Below are 27353 nucleotides of genomic sequence, written 5' to 3' on the forward strand. Positions count from 1 at the left end.
TTTGCATTCAAATCACTTCCAGATTTGATCGATTTTCTTTTAGTATGTCAAGAAACATTTTTCTTAACATACTAAAAAAAAACCCTGAAAATAACTTTGTGGGTACGTGTATTTAAAAATGTATATACACGCACAGATCTCTTCTACCCAACCCCCGCCCCGCCCCTCCCCAAGAATTTCCAAATTCCAATCCATAAAACAATATAATGGCCAAAGTAAGGGCCCTGGACATGGTGGCCCAGTGGCATGGGGCTTGTTTCCAATCCCTGTAAGTCAGTCACTCTCAAATATTTCCAGTTAATGGATAACTTATCAGGGCAAAGGTCATGAATAGCACCTTCCTCTTTTACGTGTCTTTCCTCGATAAAACACATTGCCACATCCAAAGTATAAAAAGCCGATACTTTTGCTTGGATACTGAAACCATTCATTCACACAGCAGGTGCTTGTGGAGCCCTTGCTTACGTGCAATCCTGTGGTGTGCTGGGTTCCAAGAGATACTCGGTAAACACCTTGCAGGTCATCAGTGGACCTGAGACCACACTGCATGACATGCAAATAGAAAGGCCCTAATCATTTCCTAACTTTTGATCTAAACCGGAATCATTTGGCTGACAGACACAGAACAATTTTCAGGGAAGATTATGTGATGCAGAGCTGTGGGTCTCTGTCCACATGTGGGAAGTGCATGCTGGGCAGTGCCTGCGAAGTGATAAGACATTGGTGGACTCTGTTTAGTAGGTCATGTTTTGGTTGCTGTGGAAAATTAAACAGAAAAGTTTTTGTTTGGCTCTATTTATAAGCTATGCCTTTTTTCTTATTAAAAATTAAATAGCACAATTCCTCCAGGTAGAGCAGTAGGCCCCTTTACGTATTGTTTAAGCTCCATTGGCCTCAGCTAGCAGTGCTTTTTTAGAACACACTTCAGACCTTCAGTGTGAGGACTGATTCCATAAAACAAGTATATTGTGGATTTTGTTAAGTGAGCCCTTTAAAGGGTCACAAATGGTACGATCGCCTTTAACCTGAAGCTATCAGGTTTAAGACTCATAATATATACCAAATATATTTTCTTTTCCAAATTGCATCTGTATTAGAATAATGATATTTAGTTTTCTTTTAAAGCATTTTTTAAATCTTCAATATTATCACACTAAGAACAGTATTTATTAGGTGATTTCATTTACTAAGTAGGAAAGAATTAGAAGCACATCTACAACTTTAGTTTAACTCACAAATCACATCTACCTTAATAGACCATGTTATTATGCTCATTTTAAGTAAGAATTAGGAGTTTTAATTTTCCACTAATAAAGTATCATTATATACACATATAACAGAAAAGGAAACTTGAGCCAAATACCTGTTTAGATTATATTAATTATATAGACATACCTATAAATTGTTTATTCTAGTATTTCTTTAAATGGTTGAAATATGAGTTAACCATTGTACCTATTTTTTTTTTTATTCAGTTGTGGCTGAATCAACTTGAGTGTTTTTAGGTTATCATTCCTTCTTCCTGTAATAAATTGTTACTGTATACACCATCCAGTATTGCTATTTAGTTATTCTGTGAGTTGGTCTTCCTAGTAAAACTTACGTTTCCTGAAATAAGAAACCATGTCTTTAATATTTATTTTATCTTCACAAATGCTTAGTTAGCTTGCAGGCCTAGAATATTTGCTTGAAAAATACTTGCAGAATTGCCCTGAAGTTTAAAGAGAATTGCTACTTTCCAGGTAGAGGAAGACAAACCTGAGATGTCATTTTAAGGGCTAACTGGCTGCTCAGTATGGGTCTTGGAATACCAAATGAGAATAAAAACTAGAATCATCAAGAAAACTGTAATATTCATTGTTGGCCACTTAGCACAGTTCTGTGCCAATAATTACATGGGAAACTATCCTAAAATCCAAAGGTGACTTGAACATAAAATCAGAGGAGCCAGGGTTATCGGATGAGCTAGCTGGCTATTGCCAGGAAGGGAGGATGGCTCGATGAGTCAGTCTCTGTCATAAGGGACTACCGTCTATGAGGGTTGAATAGAAACTTGGGTACCAGGGAAGTCTTTCTCCTGGGTGGTCCCGGAAAGATGTTACTAGATTCTTGCTTATCTATTTCTATTTCAGGCTTCCAGCTAGACATTAGATAACATTTAGGTAACATCTTATTACCTTCATAGGACCAAAGTACAGATGAAATTTATCATCAGACAGCAATGGGAAAGTTAAATTGTAAATTTCAAGGACTAAATTATGAAGAGTTGATGGAATTTTATTTCTCATCATATAAAAGATCAAAGATTTTTTGTTTCTTTGTTTTTGACTTTACCATCATGTGTTATGAATCTTAAAGGCTGGAAGAAACAATGTTACCAGTAAAGTCTGTGATTAAGAATATTTACCTCTGTGTTGATAGAAATTCGTTATTTCATATTTGTGGTTAAAATGTGTATAAGATAATTTTTGGGTCCCAACCACACTGCAGTTTTCTCCACTGTCATCTTGCCTTGATATTTACAAAACGTGAAAGAAAGTTGAAACACATTTTTTAAGGACACTGAATTAAAAAGCTGGAGACACTGGAAGGGCTGCAGAATTTCTTCCTAAGTGGAGAGAGATGACCGCTTTTTGTGAATATATATCACAGTAATTTCTCAAATGAAAATGTTTTAATTTACTGTTTACCAAACGTTGCTGCAGTCACGGTATCTGCTTAGGGGACAGAAAGGTTATTTTAATTTGATTTCTGACTGGTGCCTTTGAACCTGATTTAATTCCAAATATACATATGTCTGACATAATTTTCCTTCTTTCTAGAATATTTCAAGACATAATCTCATTATTTTGGTATGTGCTGCATTGGTCTGTTAACTATTTTTTTCTAAATATTCTCAGTGTACAGTGATGTAATAGAAGTGGTAATTTTGAGAATCTGAAATAAGACAAGGTAATCAGACTGATGTGAAAACAGAAGGCCTTTCAAACGCCAAGGACAGTACAGATAAATGGACATGAGTAGTATTTCTGGTGGAGGAATAAGACAGTTTAAAGATGGGATTCTTATAAGTATAAAATATAGAAATATAACTTAGCTATTATAAATTTTACCAGTTAATGGAGGATGAGTATAGAGCACAAATTTAACTTTTAGAACCTTAAGTAATCAGTTTGGACAGCCAAGTTTTTCAGAAAAGGTTATAGCTTCAAATGATCACTTTTTAGGAGAAATTAGTTTTAGATAAATATTTTTATAATAATTGACTGCCTTATTATTCAGAGCATAATGCACTTAACTTTTTTATTACTCAGGGTTCTTATGAGCATGAAGCATAGGACTGCATGCTATCATTGAGTAAAGAGTGTAGTCCAATCCCAGAGAAATCCAGCCTTTCCTGTTTTCTGATTTTCCATTTTTACTCTGTGGGAGAGGCGGAAATATCTGTAAAAAAGAATAAATAGGTGCTAAAATGGCCTTGTCTATGTTTTTAATCCCTTCCTCTACTGGGAAGAATCTTCAAGCAAGAGCTGCACGTTCATCTTAAATTCCCAAACCATTGAGCAAACACAGAACTCATCAGGGTGGGTGTCACGCAGCTGGTACTGTGCTTCGCTGTTGCCTTCTGATTGTGTGGACTCGTGTGATCATGCGCTGTGAATCCCACACGATTTTGCTTTAGTAAAAACTCACCATTCAATTCAGGAAACATTTCTGAGTATCCACGTTCTCATTAATGAAGGAATAAAAGGAAACCAAAAACAGTTAATTCTCTCAAGGCAATTTTCATCTTAGAATATGGAAAGTCTTGTTAGCTAACTGCACTGCAAGGCTGAAAAAATTACCGCCCTTAGCTTCCCAAATTCCAGTGATGACTTTTGAATAAATACAGGCAGATCTGTGTGAGTTTTTATTTGGTTGTGTATGTGTGTGTGTATATATACTACATACAATATATAAATATTTGTGTACGTATATATTTTGGCCTTATATTCATCTAACATTTTCTGTTTTATTCAACAGAAATCTTCTCGACAGAGACACATTTTCTAAATCTGATCCAAGTAAGTATCTGTTTACTTGCTTTTGAAAGTCCACCTATTTTACTTTCTGATTTTTCAAAACTCGTATGAAACTTATAGTTCTTGTTTAAATGTTTGTTTTAAAGCCTAAAAAGAAAGAATGGGAATGGTCTCTAGCTCTGCATGCTCTTCTCTCTGGGCAGGACTCGCCTGGAGAGGAAGTTGCTTAGCATTTTGAGAACACAGTGAAGGCGCAGACGACCCCAGTGTGGGACAGCTCACCTTTGAAACTGCAGCTTCATAGTGTGGCCATATGGTGCAAACTGTATTTGAAAAACAATCATAATGGGCCATGATTTTAAGTAATGTAGTCATAGAGTAATGCTTTTCCTTTTTTTTTTTTTTTTGTAAGTGAAAGCCATATATAAGGCACATATAACTAAATGAAATATATAACATGTTCTTGTATGAGCTGAATTTTTGGCTAATTAGAGATTTTGAAAATTAGAGATAATGTCTAAAATAATAAAAATAGTTTGAATTAGAAAACAGCAGAATTAATGTATAAATCAGTTAGTGTTTACAAGTGTTGTAGTATTTAGAAGCTCATACCCAACAGCTCTTCACCTCTGCGAATGTATGAAAAAAACATGGTTTAATTACAGGGGAAAGGTTTTGTCAGATGTTCAAATTCTTGTCAGGAAATGACATTATGATTTGTGGGCATTACATTTTCTGTGGCTCATCCGGCAAGTGGATGGGACTCTTTTTTAATTCCTTAATCTTCAACCCAAACCCTTAATCTCCCATTTGCACCTTTCCTTTGTGGTTGACAGGCTTTCCTACCTGTTTACAAATGTAGGTGTACCTTGAAGATATTGTCTTTTAGTTTCAGACCACCCCAATAAAACAAATATTGCAATAAAATGTGTCTCATGGATTTTGGGGTTTCCTACGGCATATAAAAGTCAAGTTTACACCATACAGTAATCTATGAACTATGCAATAGCATTATGTCTAAAAAATGTACATACCTTAATTAAAAAATACTCTTGCTAACAAATGCTAGTCATCATCTGAGCCTTCAGTGAGTAGTAATCTTGTTGGCGCAGGGTCTGGCCTGGACGTCGGTGGCTGCCGACTGATCAGAGTGGTGGTTGCTGAAGGCTGGGGTGGCTGTGGAATTTCTTAATGTAAGACAACAATGAAGTTTGCCCATCAACTGACTCTTCTTTTCCTGAGCAGTTCCTCTGCAGCACGCAATGCTGTTTGGGGGCATTTGCCTGTGGTAGAACTTCTTTCAAATTGGAGTCAGTTCTTTCAAACCCTGTTGCTGCTTCATCAACTTAAGTTTACATAATATTCCAAATCCTTTGTCATTTCACCGGTTTTCACAGCATCTTCACTAGGGGTCGATTCCATCTCAGGAAGCCACTTTCTTTTCTCATCCGTAAGAAGCGACTCCTCATCTGTTAAAATTTTATGATGAGATCACAGCAATTCGGTCACATCTTCAGGCTCCACTTCTAGTTCTAGTTCTCTTGCTATTTCCACCACATCTGCAGTTACTTCCTCCACTGAAGTGATGAACTCCTCAAAATACATCCATGAAGATTGGACTCAACTTCCTCCAAACTCCTGTTAATGTTGATATTCTGACTGTGTCTCAGGAATCACAAATGTCCTTTATGGTATTGAGAATGGTGGATCCTTTTCAGAAGGATTTCCATTTACTTTGCCCAGATCCTCTTCCCAGAGGAATTACCATCTACGGCAGCCTTATGGAATCTATTTCTTAAATAATAAGACCTAAAAATCAAAATTATTCCTCAGTCCATGTGCTGCAGAATGGATGTTGTGTTCGCAGGCGTGGAAACAACATTAATCTTATTGTACATTTCCCGCACAGCTCTTGGGTGACCAGGTGCCATTGTCAATGAACAGTAATATTTTGAAAGAAATCTTTTTTTTTTTGAGTAGTAGGTCTCAACAGTGGGTTTAAAATATTCAGCAAATCACATTGTAAACAGATGTGCTGTCATTCGGGCCTTGTTTACAGAGCGCAGGCAGAATAGATTTAATATAACTCTTAAGGACCTAGGATTTGGGGAATGGTAAATGAGCATTGGCTTCAACTTCAAACCACCAGCTGCTTTAGCCCCTAACTGGAGAGTCAGGCTGTCCTTTGAAGCCAGACATCACCTTCTCCTCTCTAACCATGAAAGTTCTAGATGGCAACTTCTTCCAAAATAAGGCCGTTTTGCCTACATTGACAATCTGTTGTTTAGAGTCAACGTCTTCATTAATTATCGTAGGTAGATCTCGACATCTTGCTTCAGCTTCGAAATCAGCACTTGCTCTTTCACCTCGCACTTACATGTTAGGGATTTGGTTTCTCTGTTAAACCTCATGAACCCACTTCTGCTAGCTTCAGACTTTCCTTCTGCAGCTCCCACAACTCTCCCAGCCTTTCAGGGAACTGAAGAGTGTTAGGAAGTTGCTCTGGGTTAGGCTTTAGCTTAAAGGAGTATTGTGGCTGGTTTGATCTGTCCAGACCACTAAAACTTTGTATCAGCAATAAGGCTGTTTTACTTACTTACCATTTGTGTGTTCACTGGAATAACACTTCTAATTTCCTTTAAGAACCTCCCTCTGCATTTACAACTTGGCTAACAGGCACAGGAGGCTTGGTTTTTGGCCGATCTTAGCTTTGGACATGCCTTCATGACTCAGCTTAATCATTTCTAGCTTTTGATTTAAAGTGAGACATGTACATCTCTTCCTCCCACTTAGGGGCCACTGTATGGTTATTACTTGGCCCAGTTTCAATATTGTTTCGTCTCAGGGAAGCTGGAGGCCCAAGGAGAGGGAGAAAGACCAGGGAATCGTCAGTGGAGCCATCGGAACACACACAACATTTATCAATTAAGTTCATCATCTTGTATTGGCTCCCCCAAAACAACTGCAACAGTACCGCCAAAGATCACTGATCACAGCTCACCAGAGCCAATCTAGTAATAATGAAAATGTTTGAAATATTGAGAGAATCACTGAAGTGTCACACAGTGAGCAAATGCTGTTGGAGAAATGGTGCCGGTAGACTTAACATTGGGTTGTCACAAACCTTTTATTTGTAAAAGATGCAATATCTGCAGAGTACAATAAAATGAGGTATTCCTGCATTGAGGGTGGGAGTTGAAAAAATTGAATACAGTGTATTATTTGCTCTGGGTTGTCCTTTCTAAAATGGCTTTGAGCACAGTAGGTATGTAGGAAAAATTCCTGATTTGTGCCTAGTAACATACTGAAATATATCAAACTGTTAAACTACAGTTTTAAAATTTGTCTACATCTGTAGTATAATGTAGAAGCCATTAGTAAATTATTGTTATATTTTTTACGAACCAAGCTTTTTATATAATTAAGTTCTAGAAATGTGACATAGTTTTTCATTTGTTTCTTTACAAAAAATTTCAGTCACATTGATTTACTAGCAATTTCTTGCAAGAGTTGGGCTGGGAACTAGGAATTAATTTTGATGTTGTTTCAGACAGTTGAAAAATAAATTATTACATTCGTATCTGATGTTTATAAATGACATTTATATGTATATTTTCATCTTTTGTAGTTTGTGTCTTGTATGTACAAGGAGTTGGAAATAAAGAATGGAGAGAGGTAAGAATTAAAATTTTTTCAAAAATCTCTGTGCTGGAAGTTATGGTATGAGTTACAATTTGATGAAAGTGATTCTTTCCTGTTTTTAGTTATTTTAAGCCTTTCTGAACCCAAAGATTGCATTTCCTCTTTATTTTGTGAAAGAAACCTTTGTGTTTTATTTTTAATAATCCTGAATATTTGGCTGATTTATGACTTTCCTGTGGAATATTCTAGCCCTGAAACTTGTATTTTCCTCCGTCCAAAGTAAATTGAATGTGTTGCAGTTCTTATGTAATTGAAGTCTGTGGACATAGTCTCACTGTTAGAGGTCAGCTGCAGATTTTCATAAACTTTCACTTTAAAGGGCTTGAAGTATATGTACGATATCAACTACCACCTGCTTTTTGGCATTTAATAACAATATTATTTGAAAATAAAGTAGAAACTCAGTTTCCTAATGCAATTATGCTTTAGTAGAGCCACAGCGAGGAGCCAGAATTTCTCTTTTAGTTAATTCATTTTCTGGTGTACGTCAAACAGAAGCATGAGTGCTGGAGGGACGAGGGGCATATTTTAATAACAGGCCGTTCCATCTGCTTGTGGTGCTGGTTACCTCAGGAATTTAGTGCATTGCCTTAATGAGGTTACACTTGCTGGTGCGCTATCCCTAGTGAGGTTCATGCTATTTATTACCACAGATTGCTTTGCATCCAGCCATTTTATAATACCAATGTGTCTCAATTGTGAGATAGAGGGTAAGAATAGATCATTGTAATTTATTCTGAAAACTGAGAGAATAAACCAATTCAAAAGTGTCTCTGCTGATAACGGGTAGGTGGGATGCTGAGGATACTTTCTACTATCTAATTGCTTTTGTACATTTCCATATTGTCGTTCGATGTTTAGGTGACACTCCACATATCCAAGTGTAAACCCACCATGCCTGCTTATTCTGTACTCCAAAGGTAGCTGATAACATCACCTGCCACAATATCAAACTGCAATTTTTTACAGCCATCCTTGACTTTCTTTCCCACGCCTTCCTCATTTAGTCAGTTATCCAGTGTCATAAATTCTTTTTCGTAAAAAATATCTAAGATAAGCCACATCCTTCATTCAGACCTGTGTTGTCTTTTGTCTTCCTGTGAGCCTATGTCCCCTCTTGTTCCTCTAATTATTCCTTTGACTATTTCCCTAAAAAAATATGCTTTCTTTTGTTGTTCACTCTACAGTTCCCTTTCTCAAAGGCCTGGGACAATGCAGTGGGTCTGCCGAATGACCACAGGTCAGGCTAGATAAGTCTGAGCATTTCCCAGTGGAATTTAGAAAATAACATTACTTGAGGGACCAATTAGGAACTGAGATAAGAATCCATAGGTCCAGGAACAGGCATCTTGACCCATGCAGCTCCCTAATGATGAGGCTTTCCTGTTGCCTAAGCAATGAGATACAAATTTCTTACTTAATTTACAAGGTCTTTTGTAATACTAATAATGAATAGTGTTCTAAGACCTTTATGTATATATTGACTAGTTCAATTTGCACAACAACCCTAAGAGGAAAGCAGAGTAGAGATTTCGACCCAGGCCAGCTGGCTCCAGAGCCTCTGCTATTAGACCACCTTGCTTTGCAGAATCCTTATCTGACCCCAACCTTTACTTTCTGGTTTTGTTGATGGAAAGACATTTGATAAATTGATCTTTGGGGCTCTATACTAATTTTTAGAAACTTGACTCTAAAGGAAAGACAGTAGGAGAGGGAAACCTGCTATTTAAGAAAAATGGCATAATTTAAAAATGAAAACAGAGAACAATAATTTACATATTTATTTTTTGTTCTTTGAAGGGATAGAAAGTATTAGTAAGAGGAAATAATACTCATAGGGGGTATAAAAACAAAGTAGAAGTTGAGGAGTTGATGCGAAATAGGACGCAGAATCACGTAGCGTGGGTAGAAGCAGATGGACAATATGGAGAGATACCAGTTAAGAAACAATTTCAATAGACAAAATTTCAAAAGAATTAAAAATGTTAAGACTTAACGAATGATCTAGAAAAATAGAAAGGATGTGCCAGATACAAGAGACAAGCATTTTGTAGCTAAAATCCCTTGCATTTAGCAGCTTATTGAACATGTTGGGGCAGACCCAAGATGGCAGAGGAGGTAGAAGCTATCCTAACGTCCTCCCAGGACCAAACTGGATTTACAACTAAATTAAAGAAAAATCATCCTGAATAACCAACTGAACACTAGCTGGAGAGAAGCCTTATAACCAAGGACATACGGAAGAAACCACTTCATCACAACGAGAATCCCACTTACCCTGGGCTGCGGCAGAGGGAGGGCAGAGTGGACTAGAGATGCATGAGGAGAGTCAGGGATTGGTGGCTCTGGGGAGAGAACTGAAGGAACAGCCTCCAGGGTCCCTGTGCTGAGTCATTCCCCATACTGCAGAAGCCATCTTTCTCAGGCAGAGCACTGCCCTCCGAGCCTGAGGGGAAGCAATAGCCCCACCTGCAGGAATCCCTCTTGCCCTACCCTGGAGTTTAAGCCAGGCTGATGAGTACAGCTGGAGGCTATTTCAGTCATTAAGCCTAACAGCAAAGGAGGATCCCTGGGAGCTCTGAAACTTTGGCTGACCCTCCCCCAAGCCCGGTGTTGGTAAAACCTGGCCTGGGTGCATAGCCTGGTTCTTTCTGCACACAGCCAGGCATAGCATAGGAAACTACAAGCTGTGGATCGCTGATAACTCCAAACAGGTTGCCCATGGCCAGTCATGGATAGTGTCTGACCTAAGTCTGCACCAGAATCTTTGCAGATCTACCTAATATATATAAACAAATACAAAGAAGCAGCCAAAATGGGAAGACAAAGAAATAGGCCCCAAATGAAAAACAAGAGACCATACCATAAGAAGAACTAAATGAAATGGAGGCAAGCAATTTGTCAGATATAGAGTTTAGAGTAATGATTATAAGGGTACTCAACAGCATGAAAAAAGACATAGAAACCATAAAAAAAGACCAGTCAGAAATAAAGAATGCAATATCTGAAATAAATAAATACTGGAAGGAATAAACAGTAGGTCAATTGAAGCAGAGGATCAAACCAGTGGTTTGGAAGACAAGGTAGAAAAAAACACCCAAGCAGTGCAGTAAAAAGAAAAAATATAATTTAAAAACATGAGGAGAGCTTAAACATCCTTTGGGACAATATGAAGCACGACAACATCTGCATCATGGGAACACCAGCAGAACAGAGTGCGCAAGGTATCGAGAACCTACTTGAGGAAATAGTGACCAAAAACTTCCCTAATCTGGTGAAGGAAATAGACACACAAGTCCAGGCATCACAGAGAGTCCCAAACAAGATGGACCCAAAGAGGCCCACGCTGAGACACATCATAATTAAAATGAACATTCTGGTTAAAGGACACGGGGTAAAAAAAAGAAATACACTGTGTATATTATTAAATCACCCCAAACCATTTTAGAAAGACAGTTTCCATATTTTGAGAGCCAGTGTGATATACTGATTAAGGGAGTGCACTTGACTTCTCAGTGTCTCTGTCGCCCCTTCTGTCACGTGCGGAATGGTGATAAGGTTCTAACTCACGTGGTGGTTGTGAGGATGAAATGTGCACCACTGATAAGGATTATATGTCTGGCACATAGTAAGAACTGTATGATTAAGAATATATTGGGACTCTAAGAGATCGAAAAACTTTTATAAGCATAACAAAACTAGTAGGTGACAGGTATGTAAATTCCTGCACTATAAAATTCTGTGAAATTCATTGCTGAAGCTGAGCAGTTGATGGGAAAATGACCTACGGGATTTACTTGGCCTCAACCCTAATATGAAGCTGTGGTGTTACACAGCTGCTAAAAAGCTAATGCAATCTGAGGGCTCCTTGATGGATGCGCAGTGCTCACGTCAAGGAAGGAAATGCTGTTATGCTGAGCTCCATGAAATTGTCATTTTTGTAGGTCAGAAATGGTTGCGTTGGTAATTTCATGTGATTCAATCGAACACTATTGTATTTTGCCTTGATGGGAGCAAATGTAGACTGTTATTTTTCAGTTCTATATTTGAGACCTTTGAAATGCCAAGTATGTATTTAAGGAGGGCTGTCATCTTGAAGAACAGTGTGGAAGCCATGCCATTTCAATGAAGTAATGTTGAACCTGGAAAATGCAGACTGTGAATAGTCATAATTGTCCTCAAATTCTTGAAGTATTTTTACTTAGAAATTGGAGTATACTTACTCGGCATTGAAACGACAAAAACAGGGAAACAAAAAATTTGGTCCAAAGGGGCGAGGGACAAAGAGGCATTATGAGGTCCTCTGTGAGGAGGACATTTGTGACATTTGGAGTATCCCATACACAGTAGAATGGGTTTTTTAGAACTGTGTCCTGTGACTGCCATGGTGGTCCTGTATTCACACACGTGTTAGACTGGTGCCTCAGGTAAGGAGTTGCACTTGATTAGCTGCAATTTCCTTGTGAATCTGTGATTTTATGGTGGTGTAGAGTCAAAAAGAGTTTTCTAACGCATTGTATCAAGTATCTTTCAAGTATCGAACATTATTTTATAAGATAATAGCAAAAACCAGGATAATAATGTGGGGGAGAAAGAAACTTTCTTCTGGCTTCTAGGTGCTTTCAGTTGGTCTAAGAATCAAATAGACATGAAGCAGATTAATACAAGAAAATGTCCATATTTAGTTACATATGTACACATGGGAATCCCACGTACATGAGAGAGTTAAAGACCCAGCGTACATGAGAGGTTCAGAGACAGAGAGGAAAGATGAAGTATATGTGACATTCCAAGCTAAGGATGACGCACCTCCAGGCTTCAGAGAGGAGGAAGGTCATTCATTGCAGGCTGATAAGAAGCACACATGCTCAGTAATTAAAATTTTTTCTGCCCTATAGGCAGGTCATAAAAAGTTACTTCTGGTGCACATTCCTGTAATGGGCAGGGGCCCGTACTAAAATTCTTTAAGGGAGTGGTAAAAGTTTCTCATAGGCCTAGGTGGCCTCAGTTGCCTTCAGCTCAAAATAATTCACATGCCTGAGTCCCTCACCTTGTGGAAGCTGGATTTGAACTCCTTCAATGATTATTCTCAGAATATTTGGAATCAAACAAGTAAAACAGTATCATAGATGATTAATAATTTTAAGTATATCTCCCCATTTATCAATTTAACCTATATTGGGTGGCTATCATGTAGCTGTAGTGGTGGGTAAAATTTTAAAATGGACGATATTTCTACCTCAAGAACCATGCAGTACAGTTGAAAAGTTTTCCAGGACCTTCATTATGTTTATACAATCAAGTTACTGACTGCTAGGTATGGACACTAGGTCAATAATATAGTGTGCTGTTCGTATTTGAATTTAGAGGTATTCTGAAAAACTATGTAGTGAGTAGCCACATGATTTAATGTCCTGGGATGAATTACTTTTAGATTATAAGGAGGAATAAAAAATACAAAGCAGTTAAAATATGTTGAAATAAGTGTTCCAAATAAAATGATAGAAAAAATATTTAAATTTATTCTATAGATAAAATCTGCAATTTAAAAATTAAGTCTGACACTATTAGAATTACCTACATATCTTCCAAAATTCTATGTAATAATGATTGTGAATTATCAAAAGCTCTCAAAGTAATGAGATCTTTTAAAACTAAAATTATATTTTAGTGCATAATAATTTTGGAGCTAGAAATGATACTTAAGTGCCATGAATTATGAAAATATGAAAACCTTTTAGTGGCAAGTGGAAATAGCAAAGTAACATTCCCTAAGGATGTGCACTTGAGTTTGAGGGGTTCTGAAAATATTGCAATTACCTACTTTGAGTTAGATTTTACTTATCCATTGGTAATCTATTTTGTGAATTATTTTTAAACATTTAACATTTCCTAAGCTAGTTTGTGATGAAAGAGAGCAAGCTGAAGTTGTTTATAAGCCGCAGTGATTGTAGTTTGGAGGCAAAGCCACTGCCACATGCTGATTTATTACAGTTTGCCACTGTCCCTGCTCCTGTACCATTCCATGGGCATCGAGCTGTTTTGACATTTATTCATCTCCATACTGAATAATCTATGTGCAAGAGATAAACACACCCATATTCAGAGAGCATGAGAAGATTCTTTATGGCTCAGCTGAAATGTCACTTCACCTGCTAGTCTTTCATGGCCTTTACAACTAGAACTTCCTTCTTGCACCTTTGAAATTCCATAACTTCCATATATTTCTTCTGGTCCTTGTTACCTTCCGCTTTCTATCATTCAACAGACATCAAGGACTTCTTTGTGAACTATTTTCTTGTATGTCTTAGCTTCACTTCTTAACTCAGTGCTCCTTAAAGGTCAAGCTCCTACACTACAGACTTTCGGATAGGGCTTCATTTTTAGAAGGCGCCCCGTTAATATTTGTTGAAGGGATACATTTGAGGATACCCTCAGACATGGACACATGTTTTTCATGCTTTCAGAATTTGAGTTGGAAGAATGCCTTCGGGTCATTTGGTACAAAGGTCACATTTCTCATGTGAGGACATTCATGTGGTATGCTAATTAGTTCTGAGAACCTAATGCTCGTTGTGCTGCCTTTTGCCTTTAACAACATATTTGGGAATTTGAATTACAGCATCTGTTGTGACATGCTATTTATGTCTTACAGCTTAGGGGATATTCATTTCATTTCCCCCTTTTTGTTCTGTAGAAATGTTACAGTAAACCATCTCTAGTTATTGATAAAGGAAAAGGGAAGCTCCCCACAGTCTCTAGGCAACACCACGGAGGGTCCTGCAGGGCGACGGCCACTGCCTTCACTGTTGCAGAGCGAGTGACTGTTTTCGTTTGGTTGGGTTTTCTTTTCTCTTTTTAAAAAAACAATTTTAATTATAATATACTGCTGTGCATTTGCTCTGTACAGACTTTATTTCTGTAGTGGACACTCGAAGGATTCCTACTACAGGTATTACGGTTTCTCCACTGTGACTGATTGAGGGGATTGTAAACAGAGGTCACTTGATGCTCTCTTATGAGAACGGTTGTGCAGCACGTGGATGGAAGAACTTCGTAAAACCAACATATTCTATGGAATGTTTAGTCAGTCGTAAGGCATTACTATGTTAGCAAAAATATGTTGCGTGTCCTTAAGAAAATACTGTATACACTTATTTAGATTTCTAATGTCAGTCATACATGTTTTAGAAAGAGAACTGCAGGTTGGCCTTGAAATTGTTTTGTTTAGAAAAGGACATAAAATAGTTTTACAAATATTCCTGACCACAAATAATTGGAAGCTGTGGCTTAATAGAGGACTCATGGGCATGGACAGTGGGTGGGGATGACTGTGGGAGTGGGGAGGGTGGGGTGAGGGAGAGCAATAGGGAAAAAGGGGGGACAACTGTAACCGAACAACGATAAAAAAATAAAAACAAGCAAACAAACAAAAAGAAGCTGTGGGTTAAAGTAAGTTGCCCATAGTTTATAAGGCTAAGTGGAAGCCTATTAGCTGTGTCAATATGCTGAGATTCCCTGGCTTTGCTTTTCTCTCTTTTCACTTTTTTAAAAATTAAATTTATTGGGGTGACATTGGTTAATGGGATCATATAGGCTTCACCTGTACATTTCTATGATACATTATCTGTATGTTGCATTGTCTCTTCTCCATTTTTATTTGAACTGTCTCTTTTCTTTATCACTAGTTGGTCCAAGTAAAAGTTGTATAACATGAATTAACTTTCCTTCTCTCCAGCATTGGGCCCATCAACTCTTTGCTGCCTCTGCATCCTGCAATAATACCAAACAATAAGTTTTTGTATTTTACCTACCTTTTGTGGTCCTCAGCAGGAGTGTTGGTCTGTTAAAAGTAACTCCATTAGGGCTGGAGGCAAAAGTTCTCATGTATGATAATAATTGCTCAAAAATTGAATAGGATAAACTAGAGGTAACTTGAGACTTTGGTTGATTTTCTGTATCTCCACAGGGGGTTTACTTTTGCTTCTGGGGAGACGGCCAAGCTATGAAAAATTCACCTTATTTCAGTTAAAGTTTTGAATGACTCGAAGCTGAGCTTCATTCCTCTAGAGAAAAGCTTTTGTTGTTGTTGTTGTTGTTAGTGTTATTGTTGTTAATGTGCTCTTTCTTTTTTTTAATTGTTCAATTACAGATGTCCTAAATTTTCCCCCGTTGCTCTCCCCTGCCCTATGCACCCTCCTCCCTCAGTCAGTCCTCACTCTGTTGCCCATTACCATGGGTTCTTTATATGTGTTCCTTGACTAGGTCCTTCCCATTACCCCTCTTCCCCCTCCCCTCTGGTCACTGTCCTTTTTTTCCTTATTTCCATGTCTTTGTTTCTATTTTGCTTGTTCGTTTGTTTTGTTTATTAGGTTCCTTTTGTAGGTGAGATCACATGGTATTTGTCTTTTGCCACCTGGCTTATTTCACTTAATGTAATACTCTCCAGTTCCATCCATGCTGTCATGAGGGGTAGGAGTTCCTTCTTTCTTTCTGCTGGGTAGTATTCCATTGTGGAAATGAACCACAGTTTTTTGATCCGCTCATTTACTGACGGGCACTTAGGCTGTTTCCAGTGCTTGGCTATTGTAAATTGTGCTGCTGTGAACATAGGTTCTTTTAAATTGGCGTTTCAGGATTCTTAGGGTATAATCCCAGCTGTGGGATCACTGGATCAAAAGGCAGTTCCATCGTTAGTTTTTTAATTCCATACTGTTTTCCACAGTGGCTGCACCATCTGCATTCTCACCAACAGGGCACCAGGGTTTTCTTTTCCCCACATCCTTGTCGGCATTTGTTGTTCATTGATTTGTTAATGATGGCCATTCTGACTGGTGTGAAGTGGTATCTCACTGTGGTTTCCATTTACATTGCTCTGCTCCGATGGCTAGTGATTTTGAGTATTTTCTCTTATATCTATGTGTCCTCTGTATGTCCTCCTTGGAGAAGTCTTTGTTCAGGTCCTTTGCCCATTTTTTAATTGGATTGCTTGTCTTCCAGGTATTGAGTCATATGAGTTGTTTGTATATTTTGGAGATCAAAGCCTTGTCTGAGGTATTATTGGCAAATAAGTTTTCCATATATTTGGTTCCCTTTTCATTCTGCTGATGTTTTCTTTAGCGGTGCAGAAGCTTTTTAATTTGATGTAGTCCCATTTGTTTATACTTTCCTTTATGTCCCTTGATCTAGGAGATATATAGGTGAAGGTATTGCTGCGTGGGATGTCTGACATGTTACTGCCTATGTTTTCCTCTAGGACTCTTATGATGTCACGACTTACATTTAAGTCTTTTATCCATCTTGAGTTTATTTTGGTGTATGGTGTAAGTTGGTGGTGTAGTTTCATTTTTTTGCATGGAGCTGTCCAGTTCTCCCAACACCATTTATTGAAGGGGCTATTTTTACCCCATTTTATGCTCCTGCCCCTTTTGTTGAATATTGACCATAGAGACTTTTCTGATTGATTTATTCTTACTCTTTGATATAGCCTTTTGGGGTCCCAACTTAAAGCCTTTGTTGCCGTATTTTTTAAATACCACCTTATCAAAAAAACTAAATATGTTGGCAAGTGGAAAGAAATTTACCCCCTTGGTGGAGTTTTTAACCCTTCGTGGTCCTCTCTGGTTGGACAAGAACATGGAGAACTCTGCTCAGTGTGGCTGCTCTCTTTTAGATGCTGGAACCTACAACACCCTTTTTCCCCAGGTTTGTTTACACAACTTACAATTTCGTATTAGCTCTCTGGTACCTCCAAAAAATTATTTCAACTTTTCTAGTTCTGAGGGGAAGACTTGTCTGAAACAACCTGATTTACCATTGACAGATAATAAAAGTTTGTTGTGACCACTTTTGAATGGAAATAATTATCAGACTGAGCTTTGCAATGTATCTATTTTCCTGTAAAATTATCAACAAAAAAATTAAGCTAAATAAAACTCATGAAAATTAGCACTGAGAATTTAAGAAACTGCCTTCAGGTGCCTGCCTTATGTAATAATTTCAGGAAGGGGAGAAAGTATGTTTCAAAACCTTAAAAAAGGCAGTTATAGAATTTGATGATTATTTTAAAAGTCTAGGAATCATTAATTTGGACAATTTTTAAGAAATTTATTAAAAGCTACTCTTAAATACATTATTGCCTACTTTTTAATGAATGGCAGTTGACAACATTTACTGCGCATTTGTGTGAAAACTGCTTTTAAATATTCAAAAACGTCAGGGTTGGTATGAATACATTTCATAGAATACATTTCAATAGAAATAAATATTTATTTACTAAATAAAATAACAATTTAAAATAATTTGGCAACCTAATTTAAAACAATTAATTTAAACTAAATAAAATAATCTGCCCAATTTATTTAAAAATATTTTGTCTTACATAAATTTAAAACTAACTAATTTGGGATAAAATCAACCCATAATCCCCAGTACAAACCTCGTGGATAAGTTGAGTCCACTTTATAATTTTTCCTTCTCAGATGGTAAAACATGTTACTAGTCACAGGGTTCATAGCAAGCACAGACATTGTGAAAAACAATTCCTTAAAACATTGTTATTTTTTAGAGTATGATTTAATATTAACATGTTTTAAATAAGGTTTTAACATTATATAATCTAATTTTAAAAATTGATAGAGTTTAGTCCTTTCTATATTTTATGTGTGACAATTATAGTGACATCATCAAGGTGTGCTTTTTTTATGGTTCATAATTTAGGTTCATTTCTGAAAGTAGAAGATCCTAAAAAACAAAAGAATTTCCCATGTGTGAGCTATTCTGTCTTAACCAAGAATATTGGAAGGAAGTCACCTTGTTTTCTCTCTCTCTGTGTGTGTCATGGACATATGTCATATGTCATATGTCTATGACATACACAATAGGTATAAACAGACATATACATCTATTTCCATAGCTATGTCTCATTGATCTACAGCGTAATATCCAGATAAAACCTTCAGATTACACTTGTCATCTTATAATTGAGTTTACGATTATTAATTTGTAAAAAGAAAAGGTCTTGGATAAATTAATTAAATGACAAAACTAACCTCCGTCCCATAAAAGAAAAGGTCTGTGGATTCTCTGGTAATCGCAGGGTTTAACTTCAAGATGCAGTGTGTAAGGGTGTAAACCTGCAGTCTGGGGTTTGTGTGCGCACACTGGTGCAGGCTCGTCCATTTGGTATCTTCTATGCGTGTTAAATATGTGTGGTCCAAAACTGAGGTTCTTTGTATTGAATTTATCTTAATATTATATCCACACTCCTCAGTTTATCTAGTCTTTTAATCTGATCTGTGGAGACTGTTCTCTAAATCACTGAATTTTAATATAATAACCAAATTAAAGATGTATGCTGGTCCAGCTGACCTTTTTCTTCCATCACTTTTACTTCAGGTGAAAAGTGAACGTGATATTCGGTGGCTGCTCTGGGCTTTCACAATATATTAAACATTTCTGAACACTTTTCCTCTAAACAAGCGTTCATCCTCTTGGTGCCATAAATAGATGAATGTTCGTTCCAGCACTGCTCCTCTGAAGCAGTGTAACAATTAGTTGATTTAGAAATCAGGGCTATTTCCATTCCATCATTTTCTACAAGATTTGTTCCTAAATAGGACAAGTACATATTTATCCGATTAGCTCAAGTATAAAACAAAGAAAAACTTTCAAAGCCTTGATTGTGAATTGTTTTTTCTTTTTGCTTAAAGTCTTGTAAGACACAGTGTTTTATGTTCTATCAAAATTAACAGTTTATACCTTTTTTCAAATGACTGAAAACTTTTACATTTGGAGAGCCAAAGTACATTTTTTCTGATTATGAGATGATGAAACTTAATACTGTGCAGTTATGTAGAAGTGCTTCACTGTCCACATTTGGATAAGATCATGGTGATGGAGATTATTCTAATCAGGTTTGTAGGTCCATTTGACAGTTCAGAAGTGTTGATATCCAGAGGAAGACTTCTTAGGATATAAGTGGCAGTTCTTTCAAACGTAGCTCTTTTTAGGTATATACCATTATGAATATTACTGTCTTTCCTCCAAATTTTTAGCCCTTCTGATCTGCATAGCATCGTATGTAACTGTATATATTTTTTAGCGATAAGAATGTTTTATTTAGTAATATAAGGCATTAGTTAAGATAAATTCTATTTGAAGTCAAAAAGATTAATCACTTTGTGGATAGCTAATATAATTCCTGCCTCTGGGAAAGGACCAACATATTTCCCATGAGCTGAACTAGTCATAATGTATCTGTGGATTTCTAATTATTGCCAGTTTCCACTCTTTGTGGTAGAATGAATGAACATGAGCAATGCTTAAAAGTTTTATGTTTCTGATTTGAAAAGTAAAACAACTCACTGTAAGAAGTTAAGAAAACACTAAAGAAATACTTAGGAAAATAATGCAAAAATTAGAAGATAATTTCTATATTCTGATATACCTTCTCTGTTTATCTATGTATTTATATGTATATACTTATATTTATATTTTAATCAAAGTTGATATACTATATATTGATATTTTTTCTCTGAACAATATACTATAAATCTCCTTTAGTTCCAGGGGTGTCCAACCTTTTGGCATCTCTGGGCCACACTGGAAGAAGAAGAGTTGTCTTGGGCCACACATTAAATACACAAACACTAATGAAAAAAAAAAATTCATAATGATGTAAGTAAACTTACAATTTTGTGTTGGGCTGCATTCATAGCCATCCTGGACTGTATGCGGCCCACGGGCCACGGGTTGGACACCCCTCTGTCATTTGTTCAGTTTTGTACAGGTGTAAGTCAAATAGGTACATATGTCCTGTGTCTTCATGGAGCTCAATGGTCTGGTGAAGGAAATATAAAACAAGCAAATAAATAAAAGTATAATTCCAAAATATAAGTTTCATTAAGAAAAATACAGGTTTTCTATAAGGAGAACAATTTTAGAGGTGGGGACCAACTTTAGAGCCAGAATGCTGACATTTAAGCAGAGGCTTAAAGGGTGGAAAAAAGTCAGCCATGCAAGGGAGGGGTTATAGGCATTCTATGAAGAAGAAATAGCAGGTTCGAAGGCCATAACATGGGAAGGATTTGTGTGTAAAGGGACCTGGGGAAGGCCAGCTGGCTGGGACAAAGAGGAAGAGGGCCATCATCTATGGCCCATGATGAAGTTCAAAGGGCAGGTGGGTCCGAGTCCTGTAGACGAAAGAAAAGAGATTTTATATCAAGTACTTTGGGAAGCTATTAAAGACTTTAAGAATGATGAATTTGCATGACTGGGCTTACCTTTCTAAAAAGAGTACTCTGGGTGTTATGTGAGGGTGAATTGGAAAGGGAAGAAGAAGAAGGAGAGATATGATTTAGGAGACCCTTGATCTGATTGTGAGAAAGATGAAAGCTTGAATTAAGCTAATGACAGAAACTATGGAGAGAAGTAAAGAGCTCTGAGCTGTGTTGCAGAGCTGGGATTGGCAATTTCTGAGTTTGTGGTGAACAGGAGTTGAGGAGGATGACTCCCTTTATGGCCTATGAAATCAAGTAGATAGTGGCGTCATTTACTGACGGGGTAGACGTGGTCAGGAGCAGGTTTGAGGCGGTAGTTGTGGTATAAAATAAACATTTAAGTTTAGACAATAATTTAGAGGGGCCTATAAGACAGCCAAATGTGTGAGGTAGGAAGACAGTTATATGCATAAGTGTCTATTGAGGTGAGACTGGGCTGGTGATATGCATTTAGAAGTCATGGTCATGTAGAAGGTATTTAGAGCCCAAGGAACAAATAAAGTAACCTAATAGATGCGCGAAGATAGAGACATGAAGAAGGCCTAGAACTGTGCTTTGACAATGAGAGATTGCATGCCTGAGATCTAAGCAGGGGGCGGGGGGAACAGGGAAGTATGCTGTCCAAAAGCAGAAAAGTCTTCAGAAAGGAAGGAATGGGCAGCTGTGTCAAATGCTGCTGAGCAGTCTAGTGCAAGGTGGCCCAAAAAGTGACCACTGGATATAGCAATGTGAAAGTTACTGGTGATATCTCAAAAGCAATCAAGGCTATGTGTAGGAAGGCATACTGTAATAGATGTTCATAATTTATAGGAGATTATCTAAAATTTTAATGGCTACATATGAATCTTCACTTGAGATAGTGGAGCATACCCAGCTGCCCATATTGCTGACAAGCCAGTGTTCCCTAAGAAACAGGCTTGCGATGTTTAATGGCTCAGTGGCCGTAGGGAATTGCTGGTTTGCAATTCAACGGGGCTTACCTTGGGGAACTGCACTTTGTCTTCTTACCACTGAGTGTGAGTTTGGGTTTAAATCTACCACCAGGATTTGGGTGCTGGGGAATATGAATACTGGCCATTTTTCTCTGTGAGAGTATTGTGCATTTGCCAGTTTGATGCTGTCTGCCCAGGTCTGGAAACCACTTTACCCTCCGGCATTACAAAGGCCGGGAGGACTCAGGCTCTCTCTGGTTCAGATTTGTACTCCCGGACCTTACGCTCTGCTCTTTTGGGGCCTGTGAGCACTGGGGCCTGTGGCAATCAGGCACATGCCCTTGTTCCCATTCCCTTAAAATTGGAAACATGGATAAGCTCACGGTGGAATCTTTGCAGGGCCCACCTGAAATAGGAGAGAGTCCTAGAAAGAAGGTGGATTTTGTAGCCACAGTGACTGAAGTTGGGACCCTCCACTTCAATTCTCCCATCTGTAAAGTGGGACAAATGATACCTAACATTTAGGGCTAAGGTAAAGAGTTAAAGTGATCTGTGAAAAGTGCTTAGAATCAAGTAAGTACTCAATAAATAGTGGCTGTCATCACTATTATTGTTCAAAATAAATACTCAGTATTTTGGAAATGTTGAGTTAGTTACATTGGTTAGGGTTTGTCTGTATGATACTTATCCATCATATAAAACATTGTCCAGTGCTTAAAGCCTCTGCAAACTAGTTCTTTTTGGGATAATTAGCAATAGCCATAGTAGATTCTTTGTCATCAGTATTTTGTACCATAGTTTTATTACCAAAATTTATGTAAGCTCATGACCTTCACTTTTTAGTGGATTAGCACAGTTCTTTTATTCCCATTAAAAGGATAGCTTTTCCTTGAACTTTAATAACAGTTGGTTCTCTGATAAGACAGCGTGCATAATGCTGTACAGAACTGAAGGTTAAAACTCCCTCATTAGAATTCTGTGGCAGTAGGAGGGGAAGGTGTGAGCCTAATACAGAAAAGAGACGCTAAGTTTTATTTCTGTGCTCTCTGTCTTAGGAGGGTACCTGATGGATCTCCTTCGTGCTGAAACGAAGGAGGGCTAAGCATGGAGATTTGTTTTGTGGTTTCCACTTCCCCTAAGATGGAGAAACTTATTTTTTTGAAGTGCAATGCACTAACTTCAAAATGTGTAAGAATCATAGGTCCCACGTTGCCTGTCCAGATACCATACAGATTAAACCAAAATAAAAACCAAATGACTGAAGCGTATAATACAGTATAAGAAAGTTCTTCCCGGGACATGGCTGAGCACTGTATCGTGTAGAGGACTGCTTGATTTTGAGTACTGTGACCCCTCCAAGTGTAAGAATGTGTGTTTAATTATACATTAGTTTAGGCAAAATATATGTGATAAATTTAATTTAAGGTAGAAATGACTTCTTTTGATTAGAAAGGGATTTGGCGCTCGAGTTGGGACAAAAGGAGAAAATATTGCAGCTTGTTATACAAATTTTCAGAAGCTGCTTTTCTAGTGATGTGAAGGAACTCATTGCTCATGTTCTCGCTTCCCCGAGTGAGACGGAATGGTTTGACCTCTAAAAACTTTTCTGAAGGGCTTTATTGTGTCAAATCACTTGGATATTTTTGCTTGTGTTTTCAAGGAACTGTGTTAACACTAAGTACTACACTGAAATAAGTAACCTCGCAAGGCTTGATTTTAACCTCTTTCTCTCTTTCTCAACAGTTTGGAAGGACCGAAGTAATTGATAATACATTAAATCCGGATTTTGTAAGAAAATTTATTCTGGACTACTTTTTTGAAGAAAAAGAGAACCTTCGTTTTGATTTGTAAGTTCTACTAAAGCTTGTATTAAAAATTAATATTTAATGGCAATTTTAATAGCCTAAGGCTGAGTCCTATGGTTGCACTGAATACTAGATTATATGGGCAGGACACTAGGTTACCTGTAATTTTATTTAGAGCGTGACCTGAGCCTTGTCTGTAGTACTTCTTTGTGGTTTACTGGTTTTTGGCTATCTGTTCATTGATATAGTAAGTGAACAATTAAACCGTGTAGAAATGCTGGGCAGTATATATGGGCATTCTTTCAAACTGTCCTATGCCCTGGTACTTTTGTATACACTCAGTTCTGCATACACTCAAGGTAATCTCATCGAGTCCATGTGGATGACTCTCAGACCTTTACGTTTCTCTCAGCCGCTTCTTCGTACAGTATCTGCCTAGCTGTGGTGTCTTTTTACCACTTCATGACCTCATAGTTCAAAGACACAGGATGCCTGATATTTTTGATATTTTTAATATTCTTGTGATTTTGATGATAAATTAGGCATTTTAAAGTATTATTAAAAATCAACTCCCTGTCCACAGAGAATCTGGAGTCAGTCTGTTTATCACCAGTTCCACTGAGGTAAACTGGTGATAGTTGAAGTATCTGGATATTGTTAATAAAAGGAAATCTATTGAGAGGGGAAAATATAACATATTATAGTATATCCTTAGTGTATTTAAATTATTAAAGAAAGTTTATGCATATTACAACTATTTAAACAGATAAATATCTTATTTTAAATAGCTAAAAACAATAAAGTAAACCATGCTGTCACAATTTATACAGATTTTTAAAATCTTGACTCCTCACACAAATAAAGGTCTCTACTATTAGTCGTTTTTCTCATTTTCCTCTCAACTGTGTCCAGTAATAACCTGCAGCGCTTCCTTAAAACGGAGAATTTTATACCAGCCCCTTTCCTCTAAGACTTGTAGGAGTTCTAAGTATTCATTATACTTATCAAATAGAAGTTTTAATGCCCCATTTGGTTTTTATTTCCATGAAACCCTGTTAGAAGTAATAAAAAATGAGGTTCATGAAAAAGTAACTTATAGTGGAAAGTACTGACTTCCTGACAATGTTTATCGTGAGGACTGCATGTAGTGTTGTTGCTTAAAGCGGACACATACATCGGGTGGAATGCGGGTTGATTCTCCCATCATACAGGGCCTTCAGAGTACTTTTTAAAATCCATTTTTTTCTTACATCAGCATGGTAAACCCTTAATTTTCTCCCTCTAGTTTAGACTTAACTTTATCCTAAAACCAACCACTATTTCATGATTTTTCATTCTCTCTCTTTATTTCCCTTTTCTCTTTTTCTTCTTTTTCATTCATCTGGATAGTTTTCTCTCACTTAAAAATAATAAATATTTATTATAAACTTTAAGTAATATAGTCATTGAAAAAATAAAAGCTGCTTCTTATCCCAATAACAAATTTTGTTTTTTTTCTCCCAATAATTGTCCCAGCACTGTCAGGTGAAGGGCTCCTTTATTTAATGGTCTAATTTCATGATTTTCTGTCACTTTTTTTTTTATTAGAGCCATTTCACTTTGTTAATCTTTAGAGAATCTTCATTTAAAATAATGTCAGACTAAATTCACTTCCACTCCCCTCAGTTGGAGCTATTGTCCCAGTTACTTGCAAGAGAGAAGGGAGGTGGAAGAGCAGAAAGGAGGAGGCTGGGGAGGCAGAGATGTGGGTATCCTACCTCCTGAAAAATCTGTATCTTAGAGGGTACCAGCCTTAACGGACCTGTGCTTAGCACCCTGCTTGTCTTCCTTACTGTGGAGGAGGGACTCAAAAGGACGCTGTTCCTTGTTCCTCAACCCTCAGAAGGCATTTCCTAGGTCTGTGACCCGACATTCTCTTCTACTGCAAGCTGAAGGATGGACCTGCAGACAGGTTCTATAACTGACTGGGGGCCAGATGCTGACTGCCCCTTCTCACAGGCACCCCAGGTTCTGGAACTCCCTTCACTTAGCTCTGGGGAGTGGAACCTCCTGCCCTCCGGAGAGGTAGGGAAGAGGCTGTCACTTTATGAGTAAGCTTCGTGGAGAAGGGTCTGACTCTAACGTTAAGACCCACTAAGTCATCTACCATCATCTCGGAGCTGAGCATGGGGATACTTAACTTCTTTTGTTTTCAGCTTTAGACCTCAGTTGGAATTTTAGAATACAGGAATAACTCCAGTCAATGTCTGTTACCATGTAGTAGAAAACATAACCTTTAGGATCCATCCAAATCAGTTGCCAGTCAGGGATTCTAGTAATAAGATTTCAGTAGCAAGATGAAGTTGGTTACAAAATTCCCCTTAGTAAATTTAGGTACACTGGGGTGCATTCTCCTCAGGGTGAACTAACCAGCTTCCTGCTTTGCAATGTATTCTCTTCTCCTTAAGGAGAGTATGGCACTCATAAACTTAGACACACACACACACACACACTTATAACCATTAGGATGAAGTGTTTATGTACTGACCCATGAGGGTGAGGAGCAGAGTTAGTCTTTTAGAAAAGTTAGAAGGAGCCATGGCTGGTATGGCTCAGTGGATTGAGCGCTGGCCTTGGACCAGGGTCGCCAGTTTGATTCCCAGTCAGGGCACATGACTGGGTTGTGGGCCAGGTCCCCAGTAGGGAGCCCATGAGAGGCAACCACACATTGACGTTTCTCTCCTTCTTTCTCCTCCTCCTCCCCTCTGTCTAAAAATAAATAAATAAAATCTTTAAAAAAGTTAGAAGGAAAATTCCATTGATAGAAAAATCACAGTCATTTTGAATGCATTATAATTCAACACATTACCTTTAGAGGAATTCTATAAATTACCTATTTTTGAGATAATAGCATTTCAAAAAACTTTGTTAAAAACAATGAATGAGGGTTGTATTCGAAAATAATCCTTTGTGATTAAAACATAACTTCTTTTCTTTTTGCTGCTTTTAACTGAGCATACCATGTAATTTCTCCCCAGCCACTAAACCTTTTATAGAAAACAGTTTCCAGGACTGATTCTTGGGAAGGAGCCAATGCAGTTATATTTCACCTTTGATATTGCTACAGTTTCTAATTTCAGCCTTATCCTTAAAAACTAAACAAAACAAAACAAAAGCCTTGGATAAGGAAAATTTCTTGAATAAGAATTATTTTTTGTATACTAATATCTGTAGGTCTTCAGTAGTTGTTGGCCATTTGCTATTTAAAATTCTAGGTTACAGCTCTTGAGAGTGTTCAGCACTCCCTGATGTGAAGCAGAGTAATGCTTCTGAGGCAGGTATTTGCGTCACACACTTTTAAAGCCAATACGTGCTAAGCATTCTTTGCCAGGGAATGAGTGCACCTCTGCCCAGCACCAGCATGCTCGGTGAACTCTGATTCTTCACCTTTTATTGATTGAGATGCTTTGTTTCTTTGTGAAAACATCCTTGTTATGTGAGAGGGAAGGCTTTAATTAACCTTTGGAAAAAAGCAGTTAATTTTCGCTGGGAAGCTATGCACCAGGGATGTGCAAGGAACCCGACTTGGAAGAAAGGCTGGAGGCAGTACAAATATTTTCCTGTTCAAGAATT

General features: G+C 37.6%; 1 protein-coding gene across 1 annotated transcript in view; it reads left to right on the forward strand.

Moving 5' to 3' along the window:
* The window catches only part of CPNE8 (copine 8), a 170923-nt gene that overhangs the window by 20279 nt on the left and 123291 nt on the right, over positions 1-27353 (forward strand). Inside the window, exons 2-4 of the mRNA XM_024575726.4 lie at positions 4024-4064; positions 7651-7697; positions 23680-23783. Of these exons, the coding sequence (XP_024431494.1) occupies positions 4024-4064; positions 7651-7697; positions 23680-23783 (192 nt within the window). The remainder of the gene's footprint in view (positions 1-4023; positions 4065-7650; positions 7698-23679; positions 23784-27353) is intronic.

Source organism: Desmodus rotundus, chromosome 3 (assembly GCF_022682495.2).
Source record: "Desmodus rotundus isolate HL8 chromosome 3, HLdesRot8A.1, whole genome shotgun sequence".
Taxonomy (NCBI): Eukaryota; Metazoa; Chordata; class Mammalia; order Chiroptera; family Phyllostomidae; genus Desmodus; species Desmodus rotundus.